Below are 18,403 nucleotides of genomic sequence, written 5' to 3'. Positions count from 1 at the left end.
TCTTTCTATTTCAGTTAAGGTTAGCAGTTCTGCATGCCGAGCAAAAGCAGGACTTTCAATAAAAACCAATACCACCTCTACTAACTACGACCAAAGCTGCTGCTTCCTTTTCTTTGGGGGATGAGATTATACAAATTGTTTATCAAAAAAAAAGAGAGAGAGAAAATAATATTTTACATTATGTGTGAGAATAGTAAAAAGAAAACGAGGTATCCATTCTTTTTTATCGCATTGAAAGGAAAAGAGGGGAGAGGTAGCCGGGATCTGATGGAAAAAAAGGGAGGAAAAAAGACGGGGTTGTTGGATAAGAATGATGTGTACGTGTGGATGATTATATATATGTATATGAGCAAATACAACAAATAGAAAAGAAAACGACGTCGATGGACACTTTTTGTTGTTATAACTTTGGTCAACTCAATAATGGCAAGAACTAATTTAAACCAGTGTTAGTACAACCGAGGAAATGACCGATGACGATAGTTCGATCAAGGGGGGGGGCAGGGCAGGGCAGGGCAGGGCATAAGATTTAAGGAGGAAAGGTAGCGGTAGTATTAGTAGGGCCTAAGTAAAGAGAAACTCACATTTCCTACAATGACACTCGGAAGATCAAATATGTCTCGCTTGATGGTGAAACAAAAGGTACAGGGCACCGCCTTGTGCGTCGGCGTCCGTAATATGCAGGAAAACGTACATGCCTTGTCCGTATTGTCGAATGCGTGTGTAGCAAACTTCTCCCAGTACTCCACGGCCGATCCATTATCCATCAGTTCGTAAATGTACGTCTTTTTGTGCAGCAGCAAGTCCCTCTGCCACTGCGTCAGCAATGAGAATTCCTTTCCAACCAGACAGATTTCGCCTGTCCGTCGCCACACCACCGTGGGTGTTCCTGAGAAACTAATTAACTTTTCATATTCCTAAAAAAAAAAAAAAACCGCTTAGTCTCATCTTTTTTTTTTTTTTTTGATGGCAACGGGGGTGGTTTCTACAGGCAATTAAACACATTTACCAGCAATGTCCGTTGCAGACACTTTTCCATAAACACCAGGTCCTCTTCCGTCAGGTTCATGATCAGTGCCAGGAAGGATGGACGGAACAGCGCCAGCGCTCGACTGATTCTCATCAGATCCTCACGACCCATTCTATAAATCATGTGAGATCATGCATATACAAAAAGTCCCACACCCCCCCCCCAAAAAAGAAACGGTACTTACTTTTCTCTGACATATTGGATGAGATAATGGAATCCTTCTGCATAGTTGAACGGACGGCGAACATTGTTGTACACAGCTTCTGGTGTCTTGTCGTGATTGCTGTGTTTTCTCTTGATGTTGTTGTTGTTGCTGCTGCTGCCACCAGCAGCCCCCGTCGTAGGCTGGCTGCCGGCGGATGATACACTGTCCCGTTTCATAATCGTAGGTGGACCCGGTGATGCTTTGTTCTCGGACGGTGGTGTCATGCTATTGCTACCATTAGCAGCAGCAACACCAACGTTGTGGTTATTGCTGTGGTTATTTGTTGCGGTAGTAGTAGTAGTAGGCGATGGAGAGGATGTCATTGGTAATAACGTAGAAAATTGTGCTGGTGCATAAGGAAAAGTTTGCTGTTGTTGTTGTTGTTGTCCTGCAGCTGCTGCAGCTGCGGCAACGGCGGAGGCGACATGGTTCGTACCGCTTGTCGTCGTCGTCGTCGTTGTTGTTGTGAGTGTTGGTGTAGACGTTGTTGGCATGCTATGACCGTTGATAGTCGTAGCGGTTGCAGTTGACGAAGTTGCCGTCGTTGTTGCTGCCGTTTGTAAATCGGTTAATGGGTTTTGTAACATATTACCAATGATACCATACTCCAAACCCGCTGTCTCGGACCCAAAGCCTAGATCGGCCAAGGAGAAATTCAATAGTTGAGCTGTGTCAGTGAATTGATCTAAAATTCGTTTTGTTCAATGTTAGCTACTTTACATTTTAAAAAAAAGGTACACACACCATCCCCACTCTTCTTTCCAATTTCCTCTCTCTCTCTCTCTCTCCTTTTATTACCCATGGGTGTTGAAATAGAATCCAGAAAAGAATTTGTAGGTGGAAATGTCGCTGTTGCTAGTCCTGCAGGTGCTAATTATATAATTACAAATAAAAAGTTCAGTTTACCAATATTATTATTATTAATTCCAGCTTCACCTTCCCACCGCCTCCAATCTCTTTAGCTTTTTCAATTCTAGACATTTACTTTGTACTTCTTGGTGATGGAGTTGTTGTTGCTTAACCTTTTTGCGTGTTGCGTCTGAGCAAGTCGTGGTTAATCCGCGCTTATAACAGCTTTGACAAGGACGTACTAAAACAACCCAGTATGTTAATTCGCAGTATAAACTACTTGCCTTTTTTGTGGGAGAGAAAACTTACGACCGTCGCAGGTAAGTTGAGCCTAAAAAAAAAAAAAAAAGTAAAAAAAAAAAGGTGGAAGGTTTTGTGTCCAAGAAGTATATAAAAAGGGTGGGGGAAGTGTGAGCGTAAAAAAGTAAGTTTTTGTTTCAAGCCCGAAGGTTTTTTACTCTTCAGTGCGGGTTTCCCTTTTCCACACACACACACACATACACACACACACACATCTTTTTACTATTTCTTCTTTTTTACTTTAAGACAATGCGCACAAGGCGTAGCAGTGTTTTTCCGTCGATTCGTATCAGAGTCAAACGCTTCGTATGGAAAGAAATTCGAGGTATCGTTCATGTTGGTTGCCAGACTCATTGATGTTAAAAAAGACAAGTGTGTGTATGTGCAAAGTGGGGGTGGGGGCGAAAGAAGAGAAAGAGAGGGCAAGAGAGGGAAAAGCGAGGGAAAAAAAAGAAAAGAAAAAAAGGCCCTCTTCTCGCAAAGGTGATTTTCGATTGGGTGTGTGTGTGTAGGCAAAGTAAAGTGTATGTCATGTGGTACACACACACCGCGTATTATAAGATGTGCAAAGCAGCAAGCGAACCATGAGGTGGCAAAAGGACCTGGCGCTGTGTAACCGGGTTTCCTTTTTTAGACCACTGCTTAAACAAAGTGGCGGGACGCTTTAGCCGGCACAGGGACAGGCTAGGGTGGCTTTTTGAAGAATGGGGTTCCGGATTCTAACCCACCTACTCTTTTAATGTGTCGGGGGGGGGGGGGGGGTGGAAAGAAAGAAGCGGGTAAAAAACACACTCCTCCTCTTTTCCTCTCTCTCTCTTCTCTTCTTTCATCTCTCTTAACAACTTATTTATAAACGCCAACATAAATGGACTTTGTCAAAGATCTCGACAACCGATTACTGTTTGCCGTACCCAAAAAGGGTCGTCTCTACGAACAAGTCTTACAACTGCTGAAAGGATCCGACATTCACTTTGCTCGTAAATCGCGTCAAGACATTGCCCTCTCAACAAACTTACCCGTTGCACTTATTTTCCTGCCTGCCGCCGACATTCCCAAGTATGTTGCCGAGGGCAACGTCGACATGGGTATCACGGGCCAGGACATGGTCGTCGAAAACGAGGTAGCCGACAAGGTCACTGAAGTGTTGGAACTGGACTTTGGCAGGTGTCGTTTGTGTGTTCAAACACCTGTCAAGGGCGAGTTTCAAACGTTGGATGCGTTGGTCGGTAAACGGATCGTCACCAGTTTTGATGCCTATGCTCGCAAGGTCTTTGAACCTTTGGATAAAGCCGCTGGCAAGCAAACGCACATTACGTATGTCTCGGGCTCGGTCGAGGCCGCTTGTGCCTTGGGCCTTGCTGATGGTATCAGTAAGTATGACTCACATCTCCTCTTTGGGTTTACAACAACTTTTTTTTGTCACGCCTCTCAATCAATAGGCGCACACCATGATCATCAAACCTTTGGCTGATAGTTTTTTTTTCTTTAAATACTAGTCGATTTGGTCGAATCGGGTGAAACGATGCGTGCAGCTGGTCTCCATGACGTCCACACACTCATGACAACTCAATCGGTCTTGATTGCCAACCACAAATCTCAGCACACCTCCCTTATCGAAAAAATCACCTCCCGCATTCGTGGCGTCATCGCTGCTCGTAAATACGTCTTGTGCTCTTACAACATCAAACGCGAAAATATCCAGAAAGGCACCTCCATCACTCCCGGTCGTCAAGGCGCTACAGTCTCATCACTGGAATCGCACGAAGGTTGGGTTGCTGTCTCGGCTATGATCGAGGCAAAAGAAAAGGGCGAGATTATGGACAAGTTGACTGAAGTCGGCGCCACTGATATCCTGGTCACGGCTTTCACTAGCTGCCGTGTCTAATGTACATTTTTCTTCTTTTTTGTCTTTTTTGGAAACTGTAATAAAACGTTTTCTTTTTTTTGTTTCTTTTTCGGTTGTTGTTCTAGTAAAGTCGCGTGTATGTCAAAATGCCCGTTCTCAGTCAGTTAGTCGGGTCAGTCAAGTGTATGCGTGTAACCTATCAGAACCTTTACCAGGGATCACGCGCACACCGATCCTCTTCTGATATGATTTGGTCGGAGCTTTTTTTTATCAGGGTAGAAAATCTGCTGTCAAAGTGATCCATGGAAACTTGTTGGATCGAGTCGTTGTTGTCAGTGGCGCTGCTACGGATGATTCCTTGTCATTGTTCGTTGTGACAAGTATGAGTAGCATTCATAAGCAAATGTCCCCCTTCCTCATCACAAGCGTCGCAGCAACCAGTCGGTATATATATATATATATGAAGTTGAGTCAACTCAGGGCTTGCGACAAGCGCATGAAGTGTAGGGCAAACGTTCGCACTATGCTCAGTTGATTGAGCCGGCCCTCTTGAATGATCCAACCTGTCGTCACAGGCCGATGAATTTTAGGAAAGAGCTATTATCATTTACTGGTGAGCAATATGAACATATCACACCCTTGACGATTGCTCATCCCAGCAATCCTTGCCCAACACTTACAACGTACCCAAATGATTCATGCTTCAAACCACGACGGGGGGGGGGGTTTTGACAGTGGGTATCTTGGGCATGAGTACACGACCCTTTGTCTTTTTACACTTGCTGGTGGCCAATACGACTGTCATTTGCACCGATGATAGTGATAGACGACCGGATGATCAGGCAAATGTTGGACACGGCGCACCTGATAAATGCAAGCGCATATCATATACGTATATAGCCTAGACGCTCCCGCTTTCTTCTTCACAATGTTGCCTCTTTTTGTTTTGGAATGCGCCAAAAGAACGGGCACAAACAAAAAGTTTGACGACCATCGCACGCTGAGCAGTTTTCCCTGATTACAAAATGATAGGAGTGATTTCCATGACACTACAGGATACTTACTGATACACAGTAGGCAATGGATCAGTTTTAAAAGTGCTTGAATTTTTATAGCAAAACCAACAAAAGCTCCCAATTGCCTACTCTATAAAGTACATAGTATTATACTCTCCCACACAACATACACATATATACGCACCATCTTACACACTAGCTTAAGCGTAGCATGATGGGATATCTCAGGTAGCGTCAAGATGGTTTGGCTGAAGGCATCTTACCGGAGTTTACTTTAAAACCCACAAGTCGCACATTGCAACTCAATTTACAGCTTATAAAGTTTGCCGACATTAGGGCTTAAATCGACATGTACTTCGGTACCTCTGTCACATTATAAAATTGGAACGATACAGAGAAGATTAGCATGGCCCCTGCACAAGGATGACACTAATCGCCGAGTTGGATACGCTCTACGGAGCAACTTTTTTTTTTCCATCTTACTTTTAGTTCAATCTTGTGGAAAGAATCAAAGATCGGGCAATCACGATCAAGTTGCATCGTCATTTGTAAAGCAACTGTTAGTGCTACTGGCTTTTTGCCTCTTGATCAGGCCCCAAACGACGTTGAGGACAGCAGGATCGATAATTCTTATAAGGTATCGAAAGGTTCAATAAAATAAAGGTTTTCCTATTTCGCCAAAGTACGTTGGAATAACATATAATGGGTTGATCTTTTAGACGTTTCGTAGTCGTTTTTAAAGTAGACCAAGCTCGAAGGGAAACGGCACACAGTTTAATTAAATCCTCATAGTGTGGACGGTGCTGAATGCTTATATTCCCCAGTAAAAGTCAATATAACAGGGCCCCACATGAAATAAGACAGACAGACTATAAACATTCGGACAAAATTGGACTGAAAAGCAATTGGGCAAACCAGAAACGGTCAGCATCGACGTGATATAATTGTGCGGTGTGTGTGTGTGTGCGTGTATTCATACAATTTCACTACTACTAGCACGGAACACGGAACGAATCAGCATTTTGAATGTTTCTTGCCGATCCACAAGAACAACTACAAGAATAGACTTACAATTCGCATGTCAACCGACGACGTTGCTGAGGGTATCAGAAAGTATCACTACATCCCAACACGATATGTGACTGGGTATAATATCGCTTGCTTCCACGAAAAGTGACATGAATAATTTCTGCCAAGAGTATAATTATGGAGTTGTTGTGGTTGCATGCTTCTATTATGCTGGATCATCATCACACTGGAGCACTTTTTCTAAACAATGTCCTTGTTTGCTCACTACGACGCACCGTCATTTCATAATAATAATAATAATAATAATAATAATAATAATACGGTCTCCATCGACCTTGAACTACACGAGTCCTCGTTCATGATTGTGCAGTTAATCAAGTTAAAACAGTAAAAACCCTTTATCAGACATGGAGTGAGCCAAGAAATAACTGGGTTTTTATTCTTTTAGGTCAACATCATTTTGTTTTTGATTTGTCCTGAAAGAAACTTTATTATTATTGGTCATTGGTAGTTAGTAATTAGCCCCCGTTGTCGATCTGTTTTTATTTCCGTTTAAGCCTGTCACAAAATATCTGCGACCCATCTAATAGTAGAACTTTATACGGGGTAGGGGGTTTGTTGTAGAATTAACAACAATAAGATTCATCTCCTCACTCGACCCACCTTTTCTTGTTCGGGTGAATTAGTACATTGACCCCTTCCCACCCGGTCTTGTCAAAAGAAGTTTCTATGATGAAGCTGCAGGCCTGCTTGGTGTAAAGGTCGGCCGTCAGTCCCTCACTAGCAGTACAGGTATCCCTTTGAGATTGTTTGCGCCTTTCATGCAGATAGCAATAATGGTTAACCAAGAAAGGGGGATGGGGGGGGCAAAGTCTAACTTCTTTTTTTTTTCCCGCCATTCATCGTTTTACCTGGTCGGGGAGGTGCCAGGGTTGACGGGAAGGGAAGGTTTGTGACGGTGCGGGGTTCCCGAAAGTTTAAAAAGACGCTTGTTTCTCTTTTTGTTTTATGATACAACGGGGAAACAAAGCCCAGACTGGTCTTGATAATTTCTGTTATGTGATTTTTCTCTGGATACCTCGTCCAGTATTGTACTAGCTTACTATGGCCCGTGCATGTGTTTGGGAGAGATCGACGTCCTGATTTCTGTACCACTTTTACAAGGTTCAGATGTCACGGTGACCCGATCCATTATAGCTCTCTCTCGTTTTCTTTTTGGGGGGGGGAAGAGGATAGGGGTGCGGGATGGGAAGGTTTTGTGGGCGGTTACATAGCATAAGCTTTTTGTGCATGCTTCCACACACACATGAAAAAAAAAAAATACCGGTGGTGGGTGGCACATCATCATCATCATCATCATCATCATCGTTCAATAAGGTTTGGGATATTTAATTCTCAATCTTCTATTGTGGCCCATTTCATTATGAACTTGGGGAGAACCGGAGGCCCAAAAGGCTACATACAACAACAAAAAAGTGTGCAGAAAATTTTTAAATTACACAGAAAATGCGTGTAACGCTCAATGCCGACGATGCAAAAAAAGAAACATTTATTGCTAAACCCACGACCTTTTTACTTTTATTGTTGTTGACCATGTACCTCCCTTGTTTCTGAACGAATGTAGGTACCAGCTTTGCTACTACTACTACTACCTTTTCTTGGACAGATTTGACACGGGCATATATAAAATAATAACCAGTCCTATTAATAGAGTGGATTGTTTATTTACCCGGTTTTGGAACCAATCATGGTAACCCGGACCGTTACCCAAGTGTTCCGACGATCATTCGCTCTTGATCGTTGCTATGATACAACAAAAAAAAAGAAGACACGCCCCCCCCCCACCCGGGTTTTGTATATGTAAGGTAGCAAGTAGTAAACTTAATTAATTACTACCTTCTTATTGCGCCCCATTACTCGTCGTTGTCCAGGAAACAACAGCAATTTGATGATACCTGTTCCCGGGTGATTGATTATAATTGCCATGAGGAAAACGACGTATCCACACCCCCCCCCTTTAGAGAGGGATAATAGTCACCCCATGTTTCATCATTTTTTACCTGTCAATTTGCTGTGTTTCTTGTGATTACCTAAAAAAAGACAATTACAAGTCTACACCAATAAGAATGGATCGCTTTTATTGTTCAAGAACAATCAATGACCAAGAAACATATAGAACACATCTCTTTTCAAATTCGGGGTTCATTTTCCCATCGTCAAACAAAGATCGACGAAAAAAGAGGAGAAAGAGAGATAGAGAGAAACATTGGCTTTTTCAAGGATAATTCATTTACCGTTTTAAACAACAACATCAAAAAAACACACACAAATCAGATCCAAAAAAAAGATATTTATTTTTAATACAACATAGAAAACAAAAAGCAGATCACAGATCTTTTGTACTGAGGAAACTATACTACAACAAAAGGGGAAACTGTGTTGCTTTTTAGGAAACAACCTTCCAGGAGATATCCAACTCGCCAACATCAAGGTCGCTTTCCAATGCCTTAAAGACAGCCTGGGTCAAGTCCAAGTCACCAGACACGCATTCGGGACAAGCATCGGTGATGGTGGCAGTGGTCGATTTGCCATTGTGGCTGATCTCAACCTTTTTGCCACACCAATCGCTCTTGGACGAGGTATCGCCGTACTGTTCCTGGTTCTAAAAAATGTGTTTGCGTCGTGAGTGAATAGGTTTTCATAGTTCCATTAAAGAGCTTTCGGCTTGTTTCCTTCCCTCCCCCCCCCCCAAAAAAAAAAGAAAGCTTTCTTTTTTGATCTGAAACATCATCATGGTTGGTGTGCTTACCAAAGCAACGATTTGAGCGTCATCTTCGTTATCGCCGCCACAGGCACCTGCCGATCCGCCTTGTGTCGAGGGAATAAACCAAGTACCTGTGCCTGAATAAGTCTTGCCACCATTATCCGAGGAGGAGGAAGAAGAAGAAGAAGAGGAAGAGGTGGGAGTAGCAGAGTCGCTACTGGTGCTGCTATCAGACGACGACGAGGAACTACCAGAGTCGTCGTTATCCGAAGCATCTTCGTCATCATCATGATCATGACCGCGTTTAAAGTTCAATACACGCTCAGCGCGAGTGATACGATGGTGACCAGCACCTGAAGAAGGAGTAGGAGTCACGTCCAGCGTGGAAGCGGTCAAGTCGACGGAACCAGCCGTAGTAGTAGTAGTAGTAGTAGGAGGAGGCGTACCAGAAGAGCCAGGGATCACGGCAGCATCAGCCAGGACGACGAACCAAGAAGCAGCAACGAAGGAGACGGCAGTAGACAATTTCATCGTTGAAATGAACGTTTTTTTTTGGTGTTATGTACGAATGGATAAGAAGGGAGATATGGCACAAGGAAAGTAATATAAAGCGAACCAGCGCAAGAAAAAAAAAGTGATGGAGAAAGACAAACACACAGTACCGGGGGTGTATTTATATGAATGGGAGAAGGAGGTTCTCGAACGCGAAATGTCAAGTGTCGAAATCACTGGTTTCGCCTCTAACTAACACTGCTTTTGAAAAGACTTGGCATCCCACTAAATATTGGATAGTGCCACGACTGAAACGGCTAAAATGCTTCAATGTCTCGGTTATATGTGTTAATTAGCATATGTCTCGAACGCAGCGCCAAGTTGCTATATACTCAAGTGTCATTGCTGAAACTGGCAGGTGGACTGTAAATTGTTTAAGCCAAGAGAGAGAGAGAGAGTCTCACTTTGCAGCAATGGCGACAACACTCCACACAGCCTTCAATGTTAAAAAAGGGCTCTTGCCAATTCAAGTATAAAGTGGAAGCAAGCTTAAAAAAATGGCAACGTGCTAAATTGTGCGTGCACTGCTGTTGCTGCTGCTGCTGCTGCTGCTGGTGTTCAAACGAGGACCTTCCGGGTGGATGATGTTGTTGTCGATCTTTACACTAACACCTTTTCGGACAAGGCCGTGTGTATGTGTGTGTGTGTGGCTGAAAGTGGTTGTGTGTGTAAGTGTGTGTGTGTGTAAGTAAAAAGTGGGACGGTGACACAATACGTAAACAAACAAATAACAACAACGACGACGTCGACGAGGACCACATCATCATCATCAGCATCATCATCGTCGTCCGTAGTCGTCGTCACCGATCTCACACATCATATCAAAACCCCATCGATTAGAGAGACACACACACACACGATTGCATTGCCCGGGACCTCCCACCTACCTAACTCTGTCCTCCCACTCACACCCCCCCGCCAAACCTCTCCCTTTGGACTTTACGTGTGCTCAGGCAACAATGAATTCGGGACTGCTTATCTTTAATGATAATTGAAACAAATGGGGGTGCTTTATTCGAAAAATGTGTGCTTGGGAAACACGCATCGAATAAGAAAGTGATCGACACACAAGTCATTCTCACAAGCGATCACAGATTTTTTTTTTGGTTTTCTCGTTCACTTAAAACTCAGTCACAGCCAGCCCAGCTCAACAAAAAAAAAAAAAGATTTGCCAGGCTCGGGTTGTACCCCGAATAAAAATGGGTGGTGTTGTGCTGGACTGGTACAGTAACACCCTCTCTTTTAATTTTTTTTTTTTTTCGCCGCCCTTTTTTTGCGATATGGGATCGCCCAGGCCAAACACTAGTCCTTAAAAGGAAGCGCCCGGAAACCAACTTGACGTCATTTTTGCCCAGCACTCTCTCTCTCTCTCTTTACAGAAACCCAAGGTCCGCTCTTTATTTTTATCCCTTTTTTTTATTTTTTCTTTTACTTGAACGTTCGACGTGCATGCAATTTTTCTTTTTCTACCTTTTTCTTCTTCTTCTTCTTCTTAAAAGACCCACAAACGAGTTCACACACACACACACACACATGATGACTGATTACACATCACCAACACTCTTGACACGACGACAGCAGAACGCAAGTTACTTGCATCAACTCGAACTGCCGTCCCTGCCACCGTTATCACAACTCTTGACCACCGATCGATCGTCCAAGGACGGCGATGTCTCTCATACTACCACTGCACCTTCTATAACGTCTTCTTCAATGCCCTATACCACCGCCCCTACTACTACTACTACTACCACCGCCACAACCACCACCACCACTGCTGCTGCTGCTGCTCCGGTATACTATGATTACGCGCCTGCTACCACAACCGCCACAAGCAATCCAAGCGCCGAGGCAGTGGCGGCGGCGGCTGCAGCCGAACAAGCCGCACAGGCACAAGCAGTCGCAGCAGCCATGACCAGCACCACGACAAACACGTCGGTCGCTGCTACAACACAACAAGACATGCTGACAATGATGGATCAAATTGCACCGCTGTTCCCTACCACAGCACCTGCCCATCTGACCACGATGGATCCAACCACAGCAGCAGCAGCAGCCGTTGTTGCCGCCGCCACCGGACCACCGCCTCTCGCTTACATTGATCCAATGACAACGACAACACAACCAGGACCGTTCGACAACATGCAACGCCGAGTACGTCATCCATCCGAAAGCAGCAGCGATGACACGGGATCGTGTGCAGACAGCAAAACGTATTCCTTTGTCGCCATCCCGGGAACCAACCAAAGGAAACGGCCTCGACGGAAATACGACGAGATTGAACGGCTATATCACTGCAACTGGCCCGGCTGCACAAAGTCGTATGGCACGCTGAATCATCTGAATGCGCATGTCAGCATGCAGAAACACGGGCCCAAGCGACATCCGTCCGAGTTTAAGGAAATGCGCAAGGAGTGGCGACGACAAAAGAAGGAACGGGAGGCAGTGAGGAAGGCCAAGGATGAAGCCATCAAGCAGCAGCAGGAGCATATTTATCAGCAACAGCAACAACAGCAGGCGTTTGCAGCAGCAGCAGCAGCAGCCATGGGAGCACCACCACCACCACCACCACCATCAGTACCATCAGCAGTACCAGCAGGCAATGGACCGGTAGTACCAACAACGGCAACCATCTCACCAAACACGTTCCAGCTTCAGCAGCAGGCGTACAATCAATTGCATCCATCCATGACGCTGGGAGGCTTCTATTAATTTCTTTTCTCTTTTCTCTTGACCTGCTTAACAACCTGTCTGCCTTGTAAACCGCACCCCCCCCTCTTTTTCTTACTCCTTTGTTTCGTCTGAACTTGGGGTTTCTATTTTATATATTTTTTTCTTTCTATCAGCTTCACGCCACTATATACACACATCACACATACGCTGTTGACTTGCTCTCCGCTGCTTGTATATGTACACAAACCCTTTTTCTCTCTCTCTTTTATACTTAGTTTTTGGGGATGCTGGCATTCTTATAAAAACGAGATATATCAACATACCCAAAAAGAAAAAGCCCCAATCCCTCTCTTTATACATATGTTTCCCCCCCTCCTCCCCCCCTCCCCCTCATCTCACACACACAAACAACCCCACCAAAACGTTATGCCCCCCATCTTAAACCATTTGATCTTTCTCATTAAAGTGGACCACTGAAAAAAAAAAGAAAGAAAACTATAGTAATAATAATAAAAAATTCATGCAAAAGAAAGCGCATTTTCTTTTGGAAACTTTAAAAAAGGTGTAGGGGTTGCTGGGAAATGTTATATTGCAGAGGAGCAAGGCAAGGGCTTGGCAATTGTTTTTTTTTTTTTTTTGGAGCGGAGAGAACCGTTAGTTTGCTGCTTATTCACACACAATCGTACTACTTGACTACTACTGCTTGACTACTACTACTACTACTACTACTAGTCCAGGGAACAAACCGCTCTTTCTTTCTTTCCCCTCCCCACCTTTCAATGGACACATTAGCACAACATTCTACACAACAACAACACTTCCAACAACAACAACAACAACAACTACAACCAAAAACATGGGTTGAACATTTCAAAGAATATTGGCAAAAGTTCAACCTAGCCAACCTGTTATTTTGCTATTGTTTGCCCTTTTTCTACCTGTTTTACCCAGCACTGTTAATGCCTGCCATCTTTTTACGCACATTGTCATTCTTTATTGGCTGGCTCTATCAATTGGTATTGGCGCATCACAAGGATCCCACAACCACAGCACGACGACGAAGGCAGCAACGAAAACATCGTTCAAAACACAACACGATCCGAACCGTGAACAATGGTGTCAGAGGACCTGGTGCGTCGTCGTCGTCGTCGTCGTCGTCAAGTAGTAGCAGACCGGTGTTGAGGGCTTCGTCGTCGTCTTCTACTACTACCACTACGTCTGCAACAGAAAGTGGCAGTGACGACAATGATGCCATGGAATACTGGTTACAGAAATGCTCTATTTGCTTAAGCAAACGCTATGCTTTGTGCTTGGAGTCGTGTCGTGATCAGTTTTGTAAACCTTGTTTTCAAAGGTAAAAATTGTTTGGTATTGTTGGAGGCTTTTCTTTGTCTTTTTGTTAACCTCCCCCGTGTGTGTGTGTGTGTGAACTTGTTTTTTTCTAAAATAGGTATATCGAAGAAATCGTTCATGCATCCTGGGGACTCGGTGTCACTCGGATTAAATGTCCTGGTAAGCCCATTGAAAGAGAGGCGTATGTGACGAGTTTCTACAATTTCCCCCTCAAAACTAACAAATTGGGAAAAGTGTGTCAAGAATCCATCAAACAATCAGAATGGAGTCGCTATGTACCTTCTTCGCTGGTCGACCAATACGAAAAATACAACCAACCCTATCGTCCCTTTTCACGGTGGTGTCCCCACTGTCGTAACCATCCAATCATACCCTGTCAATCCCCACGATCCCAAGGCTTGTCGCGTCAGAAACGGATCGAACGTATCGTTGGCCTTGTGGACGCGTTGCAAGACAAAGCACCCATGCCCATCCATGCATCGTCCTGGCTAGATCCTTTCCGTCGTCCTCCAACAACAACAACAGCATCCCCCATCACGATCGGCCGCATTCAAACTTTGTACCACCAAATGACACCCGTGTTACGCCAAGCTGCGCAGCATCCACACTTGTATGCCATGGCTTCCGAATTGTCTAAACAGCTTGTGGCGTTGGAAATGGTTCCCGAAGCTTGGAAACGTGCTCAGTTTTGGCATGTAGCCAATTTTCCTGTCGAGACTTGGTTAGTTTTTTTTTCTCTGTCTCCCCTACTCCCAACCCACTAAAACACGAATAACGCAAGCAAAAAAAAAAAAAAAATAACCAGCTAACAATGATGATGATGGATATAGTAATGCATGCAGTAATGACATGTGTTTACAATGCGGCGAAGAGGCACATTCACCCAGTTCGTGTTTAGATGTCTTGACATCCAAGTTGTCGAGTCTTGACAATTCAGAAGAAGCCAGTACGGTGCGATGGAAGTTGGAAAATACGTAAGTTCTTTTTTTGGGAGAATGGGTAGCTTAAACCCACACATACACACATGGTCTCTTTCGGTTTCCATGACGACAGAAATGACATGGAGCTTAGACAGAAGAGTGATATGTGTGTTTGTGTGTGTTTGTCGTGATTCACCAACGGGTGCTCCCCCCACCAAAAAAAAACAACAACAAACTCTAATTTTTTAATTTATATATCAATGTCAATGACGATCGATACTACTTTAGCCGAGCATGTCCATGTTGCTCAGTAATGATCAATCGCGACGAAGGATGTAACAAGGTGGATTGTTTATTTTGTGGATTCCAATTCTGCTGGTCGTGTCGATCAGGATGGTCACAGGTACCCAAAAAAAAAAAAGAAGCTTCTGGTTTACCCGTGAATGGACCTCAAGGCATTAAAATATATATGTATATATATTCTATAGCAAACTTGTGGCTTTTATCAATGTCGAGAAGGTGGCGAACAACAAGAACAGCAGCAGGAGCAGGACAAGCACCATGATACCAGGGTAAGGATGGAATGGGGGATTGGAGATGAGGGGGAGGGGGGGCAACCCACAAAAAATGAAATAATCATTACATCACTAAGCAACGAAAACTGACATTTCCCCCACATCGATAAAACGTCATTTTATTAGACGGAATTGGGGGTACCAAACACTGAATTTCTGGGCTGAGTTGTGACGGATTCGGGAAAAATGACATCGTATTCACCATGTTGACGGGTACCACCAAAACGCATCATTGTATTACCCAAAAAAGACAACAGCCATTATTGGGGCTCCCCTTTACACCCGTTTTTTATTTTTTACCCCGGAGCACTCCGTATATATATTCTGTTGTTGTAAAACGTATTTTTTGTTGGTGACGAAAGAAACCGCGCGATCTCCCCCCCAGTGGAAATAATACAAAGGGATGGCACCAGGGTTTTCGTCAAACCAAGATGAAGCCCGCGGGCCAGCTTAAAATTAACAAAAGGACAGCAGCAGGTTCCTTCTTTTTTTTTTTTTTTTTTTGCTCATGCCATGCAGAAGATGATGTAAAAGTGTACGTGTTGTTTATTATTTCCTGAGTAATTATGTATGATTTCATGCATGAAGGCAAGAGGAGGGCCTGGCTTAATGTGGGACCTGCTGCTTGTGGTGGTATAAAAATGATGATGATGATGATGATGCACAGCATCTCAATGCAAAACAAAAAGAAAAATGGGATCAGCGGGCGTATAGCAGATATATATATGCCCTGAAATCAAAAAAGTCTTTTGAAAGGATGATGATGATCAACAACAGCAAAATTACAACAAAGAAGATTGGCGTCGGTCACACGCAGGCACGCGTCATCTTTTTGGGGTGTTTTTTTTTATTTTTCGATTTGCGGCAGTAATATTTGTTTGCACGGGCAACCAATCGGTTATCTTATTGTCATCTCATCCGTTTTCTTTTGCGAATGGGTGGTTATTCGAGGGGTGTTATGTAACAGTCTGATCATCATCGAAACTCATAAAAGTACTTGAGAGAGGACGGTGGGATCCACTCGTTTTCCTTGGTGGAAAACCAACCAAAATATCAAACATTTGTTTTATAGCACACAATTATGCTAATGACAGCATGCTGGGTGCTTGGCCATCCAAGTTATACCAGCAATCTTGATGAGGAACTTTTGGTGTTTCTCAATGTATAAACATGTACTCTGTTCTGGTGACATACTGATACACTGGGGGCACTTGGCATAGACACTCATCTGAGGAATATATATGCGAAGACTTTCTTATTCGGGTGGATTCCCATTTCGTGATATGCAACGTATTGTCTTTGATTGCATGCCCATTTCATATTTGAAAGTGTATTGACACAAAGCAAATTCTTCATTTACATATGCCAATGAGTACACTTGCTTATAAGTCGACCTTTGTTGTGCGCATCGTTATTCAAATAATAGGGCTCTCTAGTGTTAAAATTGGCTTACACATCTCATTACATACATGTTAGCAGTGAAAGAACATGGAATAACAGGTTTCGTCAGAACAACAAAGAGTTCTCTCTACTTATTGCTATAAGGCCCAGCCACAACATCTTTGCGGCGGCCCTGGTATTGAGGAAGAACGTTTCTTTTCTTCAATAGTAAGCATATTTAAAACATTAGACCCGTGTACTTGTTTGGTATATCCATTTTCGATAAAATGTGATTGTAAGTTTCCCGGTACAGGATTCTGCTAGTTTTTGTTGACAGTCGGTATTGCGCCCAAAGGACCCTTGATCCGCATTGAACGAATTAGGAAAAACCAAGACATCGTATTCCATCTGAACAACAGCGAATAAGTCGGATACGTAAATCAGCCTTCCTATCTTTTACTCTTCTAAAGCGCTTATGCTGATTTGAATCTTTCACTGTTATAGGAGATGAAATTTAATAAAGTACTCGGCTCATGGTACATGACGAAAGGGCATAGAAATAAAGGAACAAGATTTCCTTCTGATTCAATTTGCTGCACACGTCTTGGCTCCTCATAAAACCACCTTGCCTTAAAGCAATCGAGTGCTTCCAAATGCTGATTCCTTTCAGTTTACGTACTTGACAACAATCACACGCTAAACTACGATACTAACAGCAACAATTAACAACTTCAAAAAAAGGAAAAGTAAAAAGTTGACGTCCTGATCTTTGGGTATTGTGGACCCATCGCTTGATCTTTTTGCTTTACCGGTAGCTATACATTAAGCAGTAGGCCTTGCAGAAACCATTGTTAGTAGAATTATGCTTTTAACAACGATTCGTCTCACGGCGTGTGTTCCATTTTTAGAGATAATCTCTGCAGAAAACATACACGGTCCAAAATTAGGACTCTCCAACTGATGGAAATAGAGGCCGTCGCCTCAGCATCCCGTACTATGGAAAACGCAACATTTGCAAAGTATATTTTGTAAGATTCCACTGTACGCTTCTTTCACGGTGCCAAAATCGATGCGAATGGAGAGTAAAGGTAGCTCACGTTTTTGTGTTGCAAATAAGAGAACGGGGGGACGCCCTCATCCAGTGGTTTTCTGTAAAAACTAATAATCCTCACGTATGCATTCTGTATGTCTCTTGGCGGCGCTCAAGTTGGACATGGCGGGCGAGATAACCAGCTTTCCACACATCACAGCTCTTCCTCCACGGAATAAACTTTTTTTTTTGGCCCGCTTGTTGAAGGGGAATGACAAAGTTGCTGCCTGGGAACATACAAAAGTCATATCATACAACAAGCAGCAATGACGATGGGGCAGGGCTATAGGCTGTGGTCAGAGGTCTGCGGAACGGTATTGAAAAAAAAAAAAGAACAATTCCGGCCAGGCTATATATCATGGGCCACACCCCACTCTGCCGTGTGTATACTGGACATATATTCGACTACTAGCTATATGCACAAGCTGTCATCTCAGGATGTATCGGTCTCTCGCAACGTGTCTTAACTAGCGGTCCCCTGCCTCGCTTCGCTCGACTGAACAATGAACCCTTGTTGTGTCTTTCTTGTTTCTTGTCTGGTCGTCCCACAATTTTCTCTGTGCTAGCTCCGTGCTTGTACTTGTGCCCTCGCCGTTGCTTATACCAATCTCTTTTGAATGGTCTTCCCACGCTTCGGTGGTTTGGCTTGACTGAAATTGTGAGATTTGGAAAATAGTGCCATGTCTTTTGATACTGCAAAGTATAAGTGAAAGTAAAATAAACCGCATTTATCCCTCTTGGCCTTACAAAGAGCTCTATGTGATGCATCTTACTAATCTAGCAGCGTATTTCGTCCTAACGTGTTAGGAGTGCTGTTGGCT

The 18,403-nt window shown here is 43.6% G+C and overlaps 5 protein-coding genes across 5 annotated transcripts; 3 read left to right on the top strand and 2 right to left on the bottom strand.

Moving 5' to 3' along the window:
• Window positions 1-460: 460 nt before the first annotated feature.
• BDB00DRAFT_319203 (uncharacterized protein) lies at window positions 461-2,226 on the bottom strand. The gene is made up of 4 exons (XM_053116922.1): window positions 2,034-2,226; window positions 1,215-1,920; window positions 1,010-1,142; window positions 461-917 (listed from the first exon to the last, which is right to left on the bottom strand). The coding sequence occupies exons 1-4, from the start codon at window positions 2,035-2,037 to the stop codon at window positions 555-557; spliced, it is 1,206 nt and encodes a 401-aa protein (XP_052980549.1). The 5' UTR covers window positions 2,038-2,226; the 3' UTR covers window positions 461-554.
• Window positions 2,227-3,146: 920 nt separating this feature from the next.
• Window positions 3,147-4,335, top strand: BDB00DRAFT_974582 (uncharacterized protein). The gene is made up of 2 exons (XM_053129903.1): window positions 3,147-3,754; window positions 3,881-4,335. Exons 1-2 carry the CDS (start codon window positions 3,250-3,252, stop codon window positions 4,267-4,269), a joined length of 894 nt encoding a protein of 297 aa, XP_052980548.1. The 5' UTR covers window positions 3,147-3,249; the 3' UTR covers window positions 4,270-4,335.
• A 4,271-nt stretch (window positions 4,336-8,606) lies between these two features.
• Window positions 8,607-9,186, bottom strand: BDB00DRAFT_974581 (RlpA-like double-psi beta-barrel-protein domain-containing protein-containing protein; the record flags this gene model as incomplete). The annotated part of the gene is made up of 2 exons (XM_053129902.1): window positions 8,607-8,937; window positions 9,085-9,186. Coding segments are annotated over 2 exons (318 nt in total), but the record flags the coding sequence as incomplete, so codon positions are not given.
• A 2,610-nt stretch (window positions 9,187-11,796) lies between these two features.
• BDB00DRAFT_723794 (uncharacterized protein) lies at window positions 11,797-12,027 on the top strand (the record flags this gene model as incomplete). Its single annotated transcript, XM_053118218.1, has 1 exon — window positions 11,797-12,027. A coding segment is annotated over one exon (231 nt), but the record flags the coding sequence as incomplete, so codon positions are not given.
• Window positions 12,028-12,964: 937 nt separating this feature from the next.
• On the top strand, window positions 12,965-15,588 carry BDB00DRAFT_819504 (uncharacterized protein). Its single transcript, XM_053123238.1, has 7 exons — window positions 12,965-13,618; window positions 13,715-13,776; window positions 13,852-14,338; window positions 14,448-14,591; window positions 14,826-14,940; window positions 15,026-15,109; window positions 15,239-15,588. Exons 1-7 carry the CDS (start codon window positions 13,044-13,046, stop codon window positions 15,275-15,277), a joined length of 1,506 nt encoding a protein of 501 aa, XP_052980545.1. The 5' UTR covers window positions 12,965-13,043; the 3' UTR covers window positions 15,278-15,588.
• Window positions 15,589-18,403: the final 2,815 nt, after the last annotated feature.

Source organism: Zychaea mexicana (assembly GCF_025766255.1).
Source record: "Zychaea mexicana strain RSA 1403 chromosome Unknown BDB00scaffold_29, whole genome shotgun sequence".
NCBI lineage: Eukaryota > Fungi > Mucoromycota > Mucoromycetes > Mucorales > Lichtheimiaceae > Zychaea > Zychaea mexicana.
The sequence above is the reverse complement of the archived record's forward strand: the minus strand, read 5'-3'. Positions and strand labels throughout refer to the sequence as shown.